This window comes from Pinus tabuliformis, chromosome 1_2 (genome assembly GCF_031772625.1).
Source record: "Pinus tabuliformis cultivar Carrire ecotype Pingquan chromosome 1_2, CPIR1, whole genome shotgun sequence".
Classification (NCBI taxonomy): Eukaryota; Viridiplantae; Streptophyta; class Pinopsida; order Pinales; family Pinaceae; genus Pinus; species Pinus tabuliformis.
In genome coordinates, this window is record NC_142298.1 from 1,249,882,943 (window position 1) to 1,249,901,005 (window position 18,063).

At 38.7% G+C, this 18,063-nt stretch overlaps 1 protein-coding gene across 1 annotated transcript; it reads left to right on the forward strand.

Annotated features, from left to right (window-relative positions):
- Nucleotides 1–5,139: 5,139 nt before the first annotated feature.
- LOC149210783 (uncharacterized) lies at nucleotides 5,140–7,416 on the forward strand. The gene has a single exon (XM_089399095.1). The coding sequence runs from the start codon at nucleotides 5,140–5,142 to the stop codon at nucleotides 7,414–7,416; it is 2,277 nt and encodes a 758-aa protein (XP_089255221.1).
- The last annotated feature ends 10,647 nt before the right edge of the window (nucleotides 7,417–18,063 follow it).

The window sequence follows — 18,063 nt, forward strand, 5'->3', positions numbered from 1 at the left end:
CTTGTGGCAGCCAGTAATAACGGACATGTTAGATTTTAAGCTTCTCTGGAAGTTTTTTGTAGTTTCATGATCCGGATTATCCACAGTTTTCAGTTCATTCTGCCAACGTTTCAAACCCCAAAGGGGGTCCATCATCAAGACAAATAAAAAAGAATATGATTGAAAAATTATTGAGAGAAGAGAGCCTTGCGACCAGATATAAATAAACCAAGAACCCTAATTTTTATAAAGGCCGACACATGATTCCTAATTTTTATTAATAATTAATTTATTTTTATTTATAATTTTCCTTTATAATAATTACAAAATTTTTAAAATTTTATTAATTATTCCTTATTAGTCTAATTAATTAATTCCTTTCTTATCTAATTAAATTATTTTAACCATCCTTTAATTAATCAATTATTGATTAATTAATTAATTAATTGATTAATTAATTAATTAATTAATTGACTATTAATTACTTAATTCATCAAATTAATTAATTAATTAATTTTAATTTTAATTTTATTTGATTAATAAATTGATTAATTAATAAATTTGTTTTTAATTAATAAACAAATTTGATTTTAATCAATTAATAAGACCCTATAAAATTTAATTAAAATCTAATTAAAATTGTTAAAGAAATTAATTTATAAAACTAAAGCTTTAATTCTATTTAAATTTAAATTTTTGATTAAAAATTTTTATTTTATTTAAAAAAATTTCATTTAAATTTTTATTTGATTAATTTTTTTTATTTTTTATTAATTAATAGATTAAATTAAATTAATATATTATTTAAATTGTTGATAACTTGCTAAAAACGTTGAATAATACTTAAGAAGGCGGATGGCGAGCGAGGGTTTCGATCCGGGAACCCTAGGCCTATGGCCTAGGTGATGCAGACTCTGCAGATTGTGACACGCAGGTACGGGACTTTGCAGCGCTGGCAGACTTTTCAAGCTTGTTTTCGTTTTCCGCTTTGGGCATCCGGGTTTGGAGACAGCTGGAGTCAAAAGTCTCTTTTCAGACTGGCAGAGTTTTCCTATTTCGGTTTGGGGTTTTACGGAGAGCGGTTTACTGAAGCCTATTCCCGTGATTTTTCTTGTGGTTTTACACTGTTTCGAGCCCTTGGCAAGATAGTTTCCTTTGTCTGCAGGCGGTTTCAGCATTATTCCCGGGTAACGGTTGCGAGGAGGGTCGTTTTCTTCGAGGTTTGGTGTGGGTTTTTACCATGGTAATTGCAAACGAGTCGGTGGAGCTTGACCCATCTCCTGAAGACATCCTTTCAGTGTGGGGAAAGGATATCAACGAGCAGAACCTTGGTGAATATTTCGCAAAGCATGACAGTCATGGGTCTGGTGCTTTCTCGGCAGGGTTTTCGCGGGCCTCAAAAAATGCAAAAGGGTTGTTGAATGAGAGCTGGGACCTCTCTGGCGTTTTGGGTCTAAATGGCAAGGGCGCTGTAGGTGAAAATCCTCAAGCATCTCAGAGTGCATGGGGTGCAAAAGGGTTCGTCCCATCTGGTGGTAAGGTACTTTCTCCCTCAAAAATTTTTTGCCCGACTGGCGGCCTTGAAGATATCATCAGCTCAGCTCAGAATATAGGAATTTGGAGGCCCGTAGGGGGTATACACACCACAGGGAGCGAATCTGGAGGTACCTCCCATCTGTCGGCTGCTAACAGAGTCCTTTTCTCAAAGGACTCCTCTCAGAGGATAGCAGGGTCGGAGGGGTTTTCGTCCGGAGCTGGAAGACCTGAAAAGCAGGGGCTTGAATCCATTTCTCCAGGTGAAGTTAAGGGTTTTGAGGAGGGGTTTGCGGCTGAAGGAGATGTGGGCAGCCCGATTGAAGGGCTGATAGAAACCCCGCCCAGCAATGGGGTTGAACAATCAACAGGCAAAGAAGATGGGGAGTCAAGGGAAGCTGGAGAACAAAACCCCACTGACGGAGTCAAGGGAGCGGAGTCGGAGCCGCGGAAGTCAGGGGAGAAAAGGAAGAAGACAAAACCTTTAAAGAAGAAGCGGTTTGCAAATCTAGTTCTCGGCATGGATGTGCAGGTGGAGGAGGTTTTGGACGTGGCAGAGGTCACTCTTGTAGGCAGAATTAGAGGACGGCCTGTTTCGGGAAAATCCCTTAGGCAATGGGCGGAGCGGCAGTGGATGGATACCCCAGCTTCTTCTTTCTCAACAAACTTGCTAGTCAAAGGCTGGTTCATGGCAAGTTTCGATAGTAAGGAGGCTCTGGAGTGGGTTGAGGGAAAGAATTGGGAGTTTGAGAACCGACCTGTTTTCTTCAAGACATGGACCCCTCTTTTCGATGCTTCAAAAGAAAAGGTTGAAGAATTTCATGTATGGGTCAGGGCTCCAAATCTGCCCCCCTTTCTTTGGGCGGACTCTGTGTTCAAATCAATTGGGAATCTTTTGGGCACCTTTCTGGATGTTGATAGATCATACCTCCATACTTATGAAAAAGTTGTGGCAAGGATTCTAGTGAGGCTCAATCCGACGGATGGTTTGGCTGAATCAATAACTTTACAATATAGGGAGTATGTCATCGAACAGCCATTGGACTATGAACTTCTTCCTTTTCGATGTCACCGGTGCCACGAGTATGGGCACTTGGTAAGAGATTGTCCGATGGGAAGGAGAAGGAGAAGAACTCAAGGCAGAGAAGAGGAGTGGGAGGGGTCTTGGAAGCACGAAGCGAAGCCGATGGCGGGGTCTGTTCAAATTGACACTCATTCAGAAGAACCCTTACATCAATCTGCGGAGGAACAGCTTCAGGAGGATGGTATTCCGGAGCGTCCTCCAGATGTCCAACCAACCATGGAACCGTCTCCCGCTGATCTGGGCGCCGATGCTGTTGTTGAAGACCCTGGTATGCAGTTTTCTCCATCCATTTCTACTTTAAATTCTGAATGTGTAGTCGGGGATATCCCTCTGTTTAAAAATTGTAAAGATGTCATGCAAAAACTAGAAAATTTGTCAGTCGATATGCCATCCATTCTGAACTGTGAGGATATTCCCCCAGGGGGTCAGGGCGCTGGGTCTTCCTCTGCTGCTTGCCACTATAACCTTAGATCCCTCAGTAAGAAGCCAGAAGTTTCAAATGAGTATTTGGAATCCGTAGGTGGATTAGGAACTGAGTCGTCTAAGAGTCTATCAAAAAAAGGTAGAGGTAGAAAATATCTTCTTTCAAAAGCACAAGTTAAAGCAATTTAAGATGTAGCTGATGGAAAACAAATGTCAATTCCTGGGGTGCTTAGAGCAGCAAAAACCCCTAAGGTGGTTAAAAAATGATTTGTTTCTCTTGGAATTGCAGGGGTTTAGCCAGTAAACCAAAAAAACTGGCTTTAAAGGACCTTATATCTCGACTTAGCCCGGACATTGTTTTCCTTCAAGAAACTTTGGGCAAAAGTGCAGATGTTGAATATGCCCTTCGTTCTTTCTTACCGGGCTGGGTATTCATAGCTATTGATGCCTCGGGTCATTCTGGAGGCCTGGCTATTGGATTTAAGGAAGGAAGACTGAAACTGTTAAATCAATGGGGCCTTTCAAATGTTCTGGGATTGGAGGTTGTCTCCCCAGACTTTGATATTCCTCTGCTGTTTGTAAATGTCTACGGTCCCTGTCAGGGCAGGGTTTCTTTCTGGAACGATCTCCTTTCAAAAGGCCTGATAAAGGATAAAAATCTAATAATTGGGGGCGATCTAAATTTTTCTTTGGGGACTGCCGAAGCTTGGGGGCCTCTTGCGAGGGAGGATCCTTTGACAGATTTCTTTACAAACGCCCTCCTCTCCCACAAGTTGATTGATGTAAATATCATTAAAGCTAAACCTACCTGGAGGAACAGAAGAACGGGGGAAGAAAGAATAGCAAAAAGATTGGACCGGTTTCTCATCAGTGAAAGGTTGGCTTCAAACATCCCTTTGTTCAGGCAATGGGTAGGTGAAGGGGGGAATTCGGACCATTTTCCCATTCTGTTGGAATTCTCCAAGCCTCCTCCAAAGCCGGCTGCCCCCTTCAAATTTAACGCATCCTGGCTACAGGAGGACTCTTTCATTAAACTCTTCAATGATACTTGGAGACATTCGAGGTTGGGGCTTTCGGAGAACAAAGGAGCTTTTTTCATGGATAATCTAAAAAGACTCAAGAAAGCAGTTATCGAATGGGCATCAGCTAGGAGGAAAAAGCAATCCGAAGAGTTAGTCAGTATTGATGAGGCTCTTGGGGTTCTGGAAGACCCAGACTCTGATGCCTATGCATCTCAGGATTCGAAAGAAAGAATTCTGGCTCTGGAAAAGAGTAGAGCAAAGATATTACTGGATAAAGAAGAGGAGTGGAGGTTGAAAAGCAGAGCTATCTGGTTGAAAGCGGGGGATGAAAATACAAAATTCTTTCACAATTATGCAAAGGGCCGGAGGAATGCAAATACTATTTGGAAGTTGCGAGACTCTGAAGGCAGAGAGGCTTCATCTTTTGAAGAGTTATCAAATATGGGGAAGACCCATTTCCAATCCCTTTTCTCTGACCCTGGGGGGATCTCTTTGCCTGAAATAATCAGAACGGCTCAAGCTTTTCCCCGCTTTGTGGAGGAGGAAGATGCAGAAGATCTTTTTAGAGAAGTGTCAAAGGAGGAAGTAGAAAGCATAATAAAATCCATGGCGAAAGATAAAAGCCCGGGACCCAATGGATGGACTATAGAGCTGTTCTCCCACTTTTTTGAATCTATTGGAGCAGAACTTACTGAAGTAGTGGAGGAATCTAGGAGGAAAGGAGAAATCTATGGCCCGTTTAATGCTACTTTCATAGCTCTCATTCCAAAAAAAGAAGACCCGGTGTCTTTTGAAGATTTCAGGCCTATTTCGCTGTGCAATACCATCTATAAGATTATTGCAAAAGTCATTGCGGTGCGCTTGAAACCTATTTTATCCTCCTGTATCTCAAAGGAGCAATTTGGGTTCCTGGACGGCCACCAAATCCATGAAGCAATCGGGGTAGCTCAGGAAACTATTCATAGTATCAGGCAAGCAAACAAAAAGGGGGCAGTGATTAAAATCGACCTTTCAAAAGCTTATGACAGGGTCAGCTGGACGTATTTAAGGATGCTCTTGACCCACTTAGGCTTTTAGGTGGGTTTTATAAACTGGATCATGGGATGCATCTCAAATGTAAATTTTGTTGTTCTGATAAATGGAGCTGCATCTCCTTTCTTCAAAAGCCAAAGAGGTATGCGTCAAGGTTGTCCGCTCTCCCCTCTGCTATTCCTCCTAGCAGCAGAAGGACTAAGCAGACTGATCTCAAAGGCCAAGAGTACAGGTTTGGTAAAAGGTTTGGAAGTTGTTGTTAACTTATTCATTACCCATCTACTTTTTGTCGATGATATTCTGTTGTTTACAAATGGGAATGTAAATGAAATTAAAGAATTTAAGCTCATTCTTGATCAGTTTCTGAAAGCAACAGGACTTCAAATAAATGATAGGAAGTCTCAATTAATCTTTGAAGTTTTCAGTAGGCAAGAGGAGATCCTGACTACTTCTCACTTGCCCTTTGGAACCTGTAATATGGAGCAACCTTTCAAATATCTTGGTTTCTGGCTAAAACCATCTTCCTACAGAAAGCAAGATTGGAACTGGTTGATTGCGAAAATTGAACAGAGAATATCCCATTGGAGCTTCAAGTGGCTATCGCGGGCAGGCAGACTTACTCTGGTAAATTCGGTCCTGCAGGCTATTCCGGTTTTCTGGGCTGCATTGACTTGGATACCAAAAGGGATTCTCTATAAAATAAAGCAGATTTGCAGTCGGTTCCTGTGGTCTGGGTCAAAAGAAGACATTGTTCTCCCGTGGGTGGCTTGGGATAAGATCGCTAGGCCAAAAGATTGGGGTGGGTGGGGTATAAAAAGTCCTTTTGACTTTAGTCAGTCCTTGGCTGCTAAATCTGGATGGAGAATCATTTCTTCGGAGAACCTCTGGACTAGGGTGGTAAAGAGGAAGTACATTGACCCTACTCCTCTTGAAGACTGGATTAGATGCCCAAACAAAAAAGGAAGGAACTGTTCGGTTATTTGGAAAGCCACCACAGAGGCTTTTAAGGTAATTGAACAAGGTCTGGCATGGCAGGTAGGGAATGGTGAATGTTTGAGGATTGGCAGGGACCCGTGGGTTGGATGCAGTGAAGGATTCGCACTATCACCTGAACTGCTAAATCATTTGGAGGAAAAAGGAATAAAATGCTTAAACCAGATAGCAAGTTTGGAGCAGTCATCTATTTGGGGGCAGGCTTGGAAGTCTACAGATGATTTAGGCATTGATTTCATTTGGAGGAATGAATGGCAGCTTTTCCTTCAGGAGCTTAAAAGATCAAATGTCAGAATAAGAGACAGGCCGGATTCTTTGGTTTGGGCTCATGCTGAGATAGGGCGATATTCTCCAAAGGCTAGCTACAATTTTTTGATGAAGAGAAAGGGTTGGGAGCCTCCTGTTTGGTGGGCAAAGCCTCTGTTTAAACTGAAGCGTCCTAAAAAAGCTAGGATCTTTTTCTGGTGTGCTTTAAAAAACAAAATTCCTACTTGGGATGTCCTTCAATCTCGCTTTAAACAGGGGTCGGGTAGATGCCCTTTATGCTTAGCAGACTCAGAATCCATCTCTCACCTGTTCCTTGTCTGTCCATTCTCAAAGCAAGTCTGGAGTGAAGCGGAAAAGCTCTTAAACGCAAAGGTTAGATGGGAGGGGGATGTTTTGCCTGCTGCCTGGGATTATTGGTGGAACCATTTTCAAGAAACGAATTTGAGAAATTTTCCTCCCATCATCTGCTTGAGCATATGGATAGCCAGAAACCAATTCATCTTTAAAGGAATTTCGACCCCAACGGCAGCTATTGCTATTCAAAGAAATGCTATCCTCGCCAGCATCCCTAAGCCGGAGAAACCTGTAAAAAATGATCAGCGGAAGGAGTTACGGCTTAGAGATGGGATTCCGTGGGCTTTTTTCGATGGGGCAGCCCAAAATAATCTCACAGGAGCTGGGATCTGTATTCACCTTAATGCCGATCACTCGTTAAAAGCCTCAGTGGGTCTTGGGATGGGAACAAATAACTTTGCAGAGCTTTCTGCCTTAAAGCTTCTCCTTTGTTGGCTCATCCACAGAAATATCCTTGCAGTTCAGATTTTTGGAGATTCGATGAATGTTGTTAATTGGGTCAATGGGAAATTCAGATGTCAGCATTACATGTTGTTGCCTTTATTAGAGGAAATCCAATATTTAAAATTGCAGTTTAATGTTTTTTCTATTGATCACATCTACAGGGACAGCAATGAAGAGGCCGACCGGCTTTCTAAAGAAGGTGTGCAACAAGCTGTGGGTGCATGGAGAGTAACAGAACAGCTTCAAGATCAGATCCGTGTGTCGGATCTCCCTCCAAACATATAATGTCTTTTGAGTTTTGTTTACTCATATGCTCCAGTATTTTTTCAGTGTTTTTATTTGAAAATGGTGGCATATAAAAACTGTTTTTCCCTTTTATATGCTATGAGGCTCTGTTTTGACAGAGTGGGTTGTTAAACTGTGGTTACTGTATGTGTTTTTCTGGGTTGTTTTCCTCATGAAAGGAGACCCAGAAAACACATTGGTTTTTCACTTTCTTTTTTGGTATGGTTGTTAGGCCGGGTACAGGAGTCTTTATAGATTTCTGTAGATATGCTGATGTACTTCCTCAGAGGAGTTTTTGCTCCTGACCATGCAGTTTTTTTGCAGAATGTTAACTCATATACTATGTAACTTTTTTATGCCTAATAAAAAAGTTTGTTTTTTTCCTTGGAAAAAAATATTATTTAAATTGTTTAATTGATATTGATTTTTGAATTTATTTAAAATCAATAAAATCCAAGCTACCTCCCAATGTTTTTATTTTATATAATTCTAAATTATTTATTGATTAATATTTATTCAATTAGAATCTTAATTACATCTTGTTTTATTAATTAATTTTTTAATCAAAGTTATTTTTAGTTATATTTTTTACAAATTTATTAATTATTTGATTGTTATGATTAATTTCATAATTTATTTTAATTATTTTATTAAGAATTAAATTATTAATTTTATTTTATTTTATTTTATTTAATATAATTAATTATATTAAATTAAATTAAATTAATTAGATTAATTTGTTTTAATTGTTTTAATTAATTAATTAAACTTCCGAAATGAAAGACCCCTTATTTCCGACTTTAAGCTTCCAAGGGTCGGGGGTTTATTTGCTTGATCAGAGGAAGCCAATTTCCACTGATTTCACTCCCATTGTCCCTGTTGAGGTTCTGAGGGAATTTCATAATTTCAATGGCCTCTCTGATTTTTCTTTTATGATAGTTGTCCTCCCTTGCAATTACCTTGGCGTCTTCTAAACACACATGATGTTTGGTCTTGGACGAGTGCTCTGCAAGGGCCGATGTGCGAGATCTTTCATTCTTAATGTCAGCGGCATGCTCCTTAAGTCTTATTTTCAGAGACCGACCTGAAGTGGTTACTCATCAATGCTTCTCTGCTTCTCTCAAAGCTTGACTCTTCAAGATTCACTATGGATGATCAACATCAGAGGCTCCCTCTTGTGAAGAATTCAGTTTGTGACGATAAGAAATATTAGAAGGCAAAGAAGTTCAGCATCAAATTAACTTAACTTTTGTGTGGCAGTGGTTGCTTTCTAAAAGACACACCGATCACGTTGAAGTATTTTTTATTTCTCTAAGTAACCCTAACTGGTGTCTTACAAGTATCTGTATAATCAAGTTACAGTAATCCATGAGGTCATTGTAATTTGAATTTAAACAAGAGTTTCAACGTAAAGGAGCAGAAGCTGTAATACATATAGCCAAATTGTCATATATGGAAGCTGCAGGTTTAGATTGCAGATTCTTGGAGTTATGATAAAAGTATGAGTAATGTTCTAGACACAAATGTGCATCAGTGGACAGAGGCATTAGCATCTTGTTATGCCATCAGGAGTCTGCACAATAGTCCCTCTTCAACAAGGATACAATTGACAATAGAATTCACATGAGCATCAAAAAAACACTATTGTTTTGTATATCCTTGTAATTGATACTATGTACAGATGGGAAAAACTCACCAATGATTATAGCAGTTTGGCCTAGAACTTTATAACATATTGCCTTGATAACATATTGTTGAAGTTGCCTTGATAACATATTGTTGAAGTTGCAGAGGACAGAAGTGTTAAGATTCTGAGATTAAGATCTTTCATTGATAACAGAGATGCAGGAAGAATAGATCTACAGTGATCTTCTACAACGACATTGTTGAGGTTTGTTGTGTATTATCAGAATGCTGATGATGGTGGTATTGTTGTCTTTGTATTTTGTTATAATGTATGATCATTGATGTATGATTATAAATTAGAATTTTAAATTTATTATTTTATATGATATTAGAAATTTAGATAATGATATTCATATCAATGATCATGCTTTGCAACTTTTCAACTCAAACCAAATTGTCATAGTGGACTCAATTAATAAATTATATTTTATTTATAAGTTTGTAAGACCCTGACGCTCCCCCACGTTTCCTAAAAAATGGTGGGGAGATTTTGCATAGGTCGCTCCCTCGCCCCCTCGTCCCGGAACCTTGGTGGAACATTGATTTTTTTAGATCTTAATCATACATATAATGGTATTTACATTGGGAATTCTTTTATGACATGTTTTATAATTTTTTCATTTAATTTTAATGTAATATGCATAATTATTATATATTGTAAATTTTGAATTTTTATATACTTATTAATTAAATTTATATATATTTCACATTCATATATTTAAAAATATTTCTATTTTTAATTATATATTTATATTTCAGTTATAGTTGTACCAGATTCAAAAGTGCAAAGCACACTTGGAACATCATGAAAGATAAAGAAGACTGCTAAATTGCTCAATAGGGTAAGATTATATATCTTACAAAATATTAATAAGCAATTGAATATTATTTTAGAAACTTGGGATGCTATTTTTATGTGAGGAATCTCTCACAATGAATTCCCCCTTTACATAGTATTTACAAATGATTTAGAACATAATCAACATATTTATGAAAATAATTTAAATATTCATTACACCTATCTCAAGTTTGAATGGATTCCAAAGAAATCTATGAGGACTACCCTTCAACCTAATGATAAAACAGGTTAAAGCAAGGTGGTTCACCAAAATACAAATGTTGCAAGACTAAATTGCTAAGTGTAAAAAAAATTAATGATAAAAGAAGCATTGCTTTCTTTAAATCAATTAAATTCGTTGAAGATATTGAGGAACCATGATTAATAAAAGACGATATGCTAATACCCGATGATTAATTAGGGATGGAAGTGAGCATAATTAGAGCTTCATGGGCCAATGAGTTTGATAATCTCATTGATTTTCCAAGGGAAGAGATTAAACAGTGGTTCATTACTTTTGTGAATGATAATGAAGATCATCAGATAAAAATTAAACTATCAGACTCAAAATTTAAAGAAATAGGGGAAGAAATATTTTCACTCAGAGTAAAACAAGATATTATAGTTTCACTCGTGAGAAAAAGTATATGCAAGATTGGCTTAAAAGATATTTAATAGAAATTCTTAATCCATAATAACCACCAAAGGTGCTTACATCAAGACAATTCAAAGCCAAGGTATATGCTCGAGGACTTGGAGATGCAAAGGGAGACAAATCATTCCATTAACCATTCCTTTGCAAAATTCCTTTCTTTCACTCTACACTTTGATCATTTTTCTTTATTAAGTGTATTTTTCATTTATAAAGTCGATCCTTGATTGCATACTCTTTTCTTCCATGCTACTATTACTATTTAATTTGGTCAACAAGAGCCTCGCCCCAATTTGTTTAGGAAAAATGGATTTCCTTTCATTGTTAAGTATCATAAACATCGTATTGTGCCATAGGAACATGCTTTACTAGAACTTCGACTTCAATTTGCAATAATTTTAACTATCACACAAAACTATTCCATGAGTTACATAATGTTTGTGGCTTCGAGACTTTCTATAAGCATAAAGATCTAATGTATGTTTCTCCTATGCATCTTATGATTCTAAGTGAATGAAATTATTTAAAGATCTCTGAAATTCTAGGTCATAATTATTTTCCCATCTATGAATATTGTTTGAAACCTATGTTCCTCATTGTATGAAAGGATGGGTGTGATAGAATGAATTTAATTATTTGATAGGTTATTTTTTTACTTTGATTTATCTATTATTTGTTACGTTTCACCACCTATGCCACTCACAGTTGTAGATTGTTGAATGCTATATTTATTTATTTGAATAAAAAAATATATTGAATATCTGAGTGAGAAAGAGGAGTACTACCTTTAAATACACGTAAAGGGAGTCTTAAATATTCCCTAGGAGTTTGACTCTTGTCATCGATAGGAAAAGATATCGATGGGCACTAGGTGACATGCATTGGTTTTTCACTATAGACATTATTTGATGGAAGAAAGTGGATTTTAGAGTGTTAGCCCAACAAGGCACCCATACATGCTTACTACTAGATTCTATGGGAGCATTGATTCATAATACATTACATAAAAATATATGAGTAGTTCATTGCTCCTACATAAAATAAGCTTCTATGAACCTACAAGATGCATGATATAAAATGCCATGTAGGCAATAGATGAAGTGGGTAGTTAGAATGTCACAAATTTAGGAAACTACATTAATAATTTTCGAGCCATCAAACCACCCACCTATCACCTAAATTCATCCCTAATAATTCAGCTTTACAAAAGGTGGCATACCAAATACTCCTGCACAAAGTTGGGGCATCACTTTCCCACAACAAGAAAGTGTTATGGCCCCCATTTCCCTTTTATATGGGGGCTCATGGGATCAAATATGTATGAGAAGTAGTAGAAAAAGGTTAAAGCCCTGGCCACATTTCATTGTGGAGAAGAAAGGCTCAAAATCCATGATCCATTGAATATAATCAACTACCACTCTGACACCTTATCAAAATGGCTTTAGCAAAATGAAGAGTGGAAGGAGGAAGAAGTGCATGGAAGAGGCACATCTATGGATGAAATGGATTTTAGAATGAGAAGTAGAAACTATGAAAGTAGATATAAGAGGAAGGAATAGATATAGGGGAAGAGAGAAAGAAGAGAGAGCAAAAAAGGAGAGACTAGCAAGAGAATTAGCATCCAAAAAAGAAAGACTAGACAAATAGGCAGGAGCATTAAGGCCTAAGAAAGAAGTTGAGTAAAGGAAAAGAAAATGAAGAATTAAGATTAATGAGAGAGCAAGACGCAAGAAAAATGGAGGAAGAGGAAGCTAAAAGGAAGACAGAGGAGGAAAGAGGGATCTAGAGATTCTAAACCTATGGACACTGATACCTCCTATCCCAAAGTTATATGCAACACCCTATTCGCATACAAAAAAGGGGAGGATTTCCCTCTAGGTGAGCATGGATTGATGAAATTTACCATTTCTAAGTCGGTTGTAATCACACTCTTGAATTCTTTCATTATGACAAAATAAATGGTAAAATAGTCAAGTAGTTTTATATGGAAATACAACTACTAGGAGTTCTTGAATTCATGGTTTCCAATGAGACACCACTAATGCGTTGAAGAATTTAACTAGTGTCAGTCTTCATAATTGTATTTGAGGCAGATTCGGCTCACGTCCAGTCCGAAGTCGAAAGGTCTAACAGCTTCATTGAGCGCATTCAACACATCTGCCAGCAGGTACATGATATATTGGACAAAGCCAATGCTAAGTACAAGCAGCGCCATGATCAGCATCAAGTGCCGCACAAGTTCTAGGTGGGTGACAAAGTTTGGCTACATTTACATAAGGAGCACCTTGCTGGACCCCACCGCAAGCTTCGCCCACTCCGATATGGACCATACACCATCATCAAGGTTGTTGGTGATAATTCCTTCGCACTTCGCATCCCACTGTTCCTTGGTCTGCACCTAGTGTTCAATGTAGACTGCCTTCATCCATACTATACGCCATTGTTGGACACCTATGACATTGTAGAACAACTCACACCAACATAGCTCAACCCTAAATGCATGGAACAGGCCACAACTGATCAAGTCATGGATACACAGATCAAGAACACTCGCCAACAGACTATACAACTATATCAAGTTGTGTTGTAGCGGCTACAACCACCCTCCAAAATTTTGGGTTGCACCCAATTTCGGAGCCTCCCTTGAGAGTTTCACTTGATGGTTGTGCACACTCAGGTTCACTCCGTGAGCTCATGTGAGTCTTCACACCCACCTTGCTTGATCATTTCACCCAATTTTTGCATGTTGATGTCAATGTCATGCTTGCGACCATGTTCTGGTTATACTCAGGGTCTTCGCTCTGTGTGTACTTGTTGTGTTCGCTATGTAAACATCTTTCGCACTCACACATGGAGTCACATACACTGTCATGCAAGTGTCGTCACGGTTAACCAACGATCAATCACAAGTGTGTTTTCGATAAAACTAGTGTCTATTTGATTTGCTAGTCTCACTAAGACAGGTAGCTATCTTAGAAACAAACAATTCAAAGTAACTTGTGTTTTCCTTTATTGATGATAGATAAGAGAGAAGCAAAGAGCATCAACCTCAATCTTTCGCTTGGCTCCTTGCTTGTTTTCTCTCTCCTTTGATAGAGCTTAACACTCCTTTCTCATTTGTCCCGCTTTAAAGAACACCTATAGAGACAAAGCAACAGAAAACCATCAAAGCATAGAGATCTATAATACCATAAACAATGCAGAATCAGAAGTACATTAACCATACAATTGCATTCACCATTACAAGATTTACAACTACACAAGTATATGGAGGAAAAATCAAATAACTTTATTGATAGTAGAAGTAGAAGAGAGGATTACAACCCAACTGTTTGATCCAACATCATCCTCCCAGCATGAAAGCCCTCTTCACCTCATGAAAAGTAAGATCACCCAACAATCCAATGTCTCAAAGAGAAACCAACAGCACTTCCTTACAAATTACAAAATTATAGCCTCTGGATCTCTAGGATGAGGGATCCATTTATAGATATTTGTAGAGGGGTGAGTCAGCTTCTGGGTTTTTTATTAGTGTCATTTCACTGATAGTTCTTGGTTCCACTTGGATATTTCATGATCTCTTACTCATCCCTAGGTGAATTCAGAGAGGCAAGTGTCACATGAGAAGTTTCTAGAAGATTCTACGGGTTTCCACTTAGAAAATTGTCTCTACCATATGTCTACTCTCACCCATCACACCCTACAGAAGGCTCTTTCAGTATGCACCACACCCTTAGCACTGAGTAGTCTGTATGGTCCAGTTTTGACTAGTTCTGAGTGGTTTTTCAGGGAGAACTTCTGGGAAATGATGTAATCAGTTGACCTTGATATTTTAGGGTGTGTAACAACACTTTTAGGGGTTTAAGAGCCCTTGGTTTATCGACATATGTCATTGGGGTTGTAGTGCCCAAATATGTCTATAATAGTTTCCCCCTAAAGCATGAGGTCGTAAATCTTTTGATGTCGGGTGAAATGCTTTATCATGAGGATCTGAGTTTTTTGAACTAGAAGGTGACCTGTATAAAATAAAATATAATACACTATCTTCACAGTATTTTCATGATCTAGCTGAGGCAGGCATTCCCATGCTCATCTTTATAAATTCATTTTCATGTACATAGGACAGTCAACCGTCTATCTTGCAGACTAGTGATTCTTGTAGAGCTATCATCCCTTAGCTTGGATGATCATATGTGTAGCTATGGTGTACATTTGATGTCTTTATTTTCCTGAATATATCGCAGCCCGGATGGATGAAACTAGATCTGGGGTCTTCAAACTCGTTCAATCTTCACCTGATGTACAAGTCGATCCGTGTGAAAAGATGTTCTGAAGTCGAACATGAAAAGACATCGCCTGATTACCAACGAATGATGTAAGCCATTAACAAGCGTCAGAGGAATCACCGATAATGATAATGACCCTCAAGGTACTACAGTACAATTCACATGGTGTCAATATGTGAGTCGATGTCGAACACCACACAAAATCTTTCATTCGAAGGCCATTGATGTAAACCTATCGCCAAAAGTGAGAAACTTGCCATTGAGGCACGCAAGCTTCAAAGTACTGAAAGGGTTGTTCCTAATTTAACTTCTTGGATAATGAGCTGATGTCGACAAGAAGTGACTCGTCGTAGGAGGGCCTTAATGAATCCCACATCTATGACATGAAATGAAGCAAATGATTTTCTGGAGGTGAAAACGATCTGATGATACAAGGTTCAGGAATGGCGGTCATAAAAAATGGAGGGTGAAGGCATTGCAGTGGATGAGGCGTTGGCTGGGTTGGTGAATTCTCTGAATGAATTCTCTTGAACATATCGGCAACACTGAGATGGATTGGTAGCGTTAACCCCATGGATGGTATGGAGGACCAATGGTGATGGTGAATGGAATAACCCAACCCGTCTTAATCATGGTGATGGAGTGAAAGTGTCATGTTCAAGAGCGACCTGCTACCAATGAAGTTCTTCAAGTTTTCTTCCCTTTTTCCCCAACCATTGCTGACCAGTACCTCTTTATTTTTGTCAAGCTTGAGGAGGATAACATATACTTGTTCTATAATTTTCCCTTCGGGCAAACCTGTCGCTATGTTTTAGTGAGCCTAGCGACACTGAAACTCGCTCTTGTCCAGATGGACAAGTTTGTTGCTATTTTTTTAATGAGTTTAATGACAAAGATAACTCGGTCCTTTTCATGTTTAGAGAGTCTGAAAAGAGATGGAAAGGAAACTCCAGTAGTCCTTTTCGTGGCATAATCCCTTAAGTCTGAAAAAGTATAAAATAATACGAAAGGGATGACTTTTCAATAGTTTTAGCGAGCTGAAACAGACAAGCGCTCAATCTTTTTGTATAATGATCCCTCAGGTCCAAAAAGATTAAAATGTAGAGGAGGGATGGTGCTTTCATTTACTTTAACGAGCTGGAAAGGCCAGTAGCTCGGCAATATTTTCATATTTTACGACTCTAAAAAGAGCTTAAAAGAGACTCGTTTTTTAGGAACGAGTGATGTATCCGAGTAGCAACTGGTTCCAGGTAAGTTTGGAACTTCTTAAACACGGCAATGTAACGAGGGTGGCTAATAGAATCACTCGTCGCTATTGTTCTTCAAAAGGGTAAACAATCAAGTGGTGGCGTATGATCGACTAAAATAGTGGAGGTGACAGTAAGAACATGACCAAGGCTCAAGAGGCTGATAACTATGCGATCACAATTTACCGAGGGTGGATTCATTTTTTAATGAGCTTGAATCTTTTAGAAACTATGCTCAGTGGTGGGTTTATTTTTTAACGAGCTTGAACCCTGCGGTAACATTGCTCATGATAATAGTCAGAGACATTCAATTTACCATTAACACTGTATTCTTTCAATGGTCGTACAACCTATTCAATTACTCCATCAAATTGATTAGAAATGCAAATACATGCTTGAAAAACGAGTTAAAAACTAACATCTTATTTGAATTACGTGAATAGTAACATAAAAGCAGTTTTACCTCTCATTTTTACCATTTCATTCAAATTTGGGATTGTTGGAGCTTTGGAGGTGTTTTCCCCCTTGAATTTCATCAGCTGATTTCAGGAGATCCAGTGGACTATTTTCTGTGCCATTTGGACTAGGTAGGAGCTAACCCTCAGCTCTTCAATTACATTCCTTCCTTTTCTGATTCTGAGCAACTTTTCCTGTTCTTCTAGGCCCCATGGGGTTTGAACAATTCGTTCTCTCCCCATCGCACCTAGTATGCATCAAAAAGTGCAATGCATACTCTGTTGGAGATTGGCTAGTCAATATGCATCTCACTCTGTACACAGGTAGGGTGCGATGGGAGCAGGAGGGAAAGTTTATGCAATGTTTTCCCATGAAATTTTTTCCTGTTTTTGCCCAAATCAGGATCCTGATTCAACTCTTGTTTGTGTTTCAGAGATTCATCAGATCAAGATGTTCATTACATGGCATGAACATGAGCATGAAGAAGAGGACATGATTACCTTCCATGATCCAGGTACGGTTACTGCATTGTGAAACTATCTTTCTCAAATTCTTTTGCATATCTAGCATGAGGCAACAAATCAATTTGTTGCAATATCTTCTCGATGCATGGGATTTGACCAACTAAGTGTTCTAGATTAGAGGCAAATCCATTCCTTTGATAGTTGAGGATATCTACTTTTTGACTAGGCCATCGAGGCGTGGTGCCCCTCTCTCACTGTCAGGATCCGCCTGTGGGGGTGAATCCGTGAGGGATTATATTCGCCAGTTTTATAGAGATGGATCTCAGCCGAGCAGGGATGGCAAGATCAGTATTTGAGATGTCACTGATTGGTCCTTAAGGACTATTTTATTCGCCTTTTCTAGATTGGCTGGTAGCGCGGCTCTTCATTTGGCCAATAGGTCTTATATGCAGTACGCCCTGGAATACCTTGAACCAATGGTATTCAGCTAGTGTGATGCAATACTTCCAGTTATAAAAGAACAACTTTCCAAGGTGAAGAATGGAAGGTCCAAGAACTTTGGTTACAGTTTCATTATGACTGCTTTCACCTTGGAGACGATTCCATTGATGCAGCCACAATACATTTCACTCGGATTTCCAACGCCGAGGGAACCATGTATGCAGAGATGGGTTGATATCATGGCCAGACATGCTGGTCAGTCACAGATTTCATTCTTTGATGCCTTCTTTGAGTGGTTCAACCATCAGGAGATGGTCTTCGTAGAGTATCCATATGTTGGGATGGATTTTCGAGGCGACCAGGATTTGGCGTTACTCATTGGGGAGCAGTGGGGTGTTATAGGTAAAAAGATCTGACCATATCTCTATTTATTGTTTTTATAATGTTCTTTTGTTTTTGTTAAAAGGTTATCAAGACTAATCAAACTCATATATGTGTGTAGATGTTGGGCCAGTGCGACCAACAACGCGCCCAAGGGTAGCAGCTGTCGTTCCAGCAGGAGAGGCTATAGGGAGGG

What these genes read in the sequence shown, in the direction of transcription:
- LOC149210783 (XM_089399095.1), top strand. Translation starts at nt 5,140, where the DNA reads ATGGGATGCATCTCAAATGTAAATTTTGTTGTTCTGATAAATGGAGCT.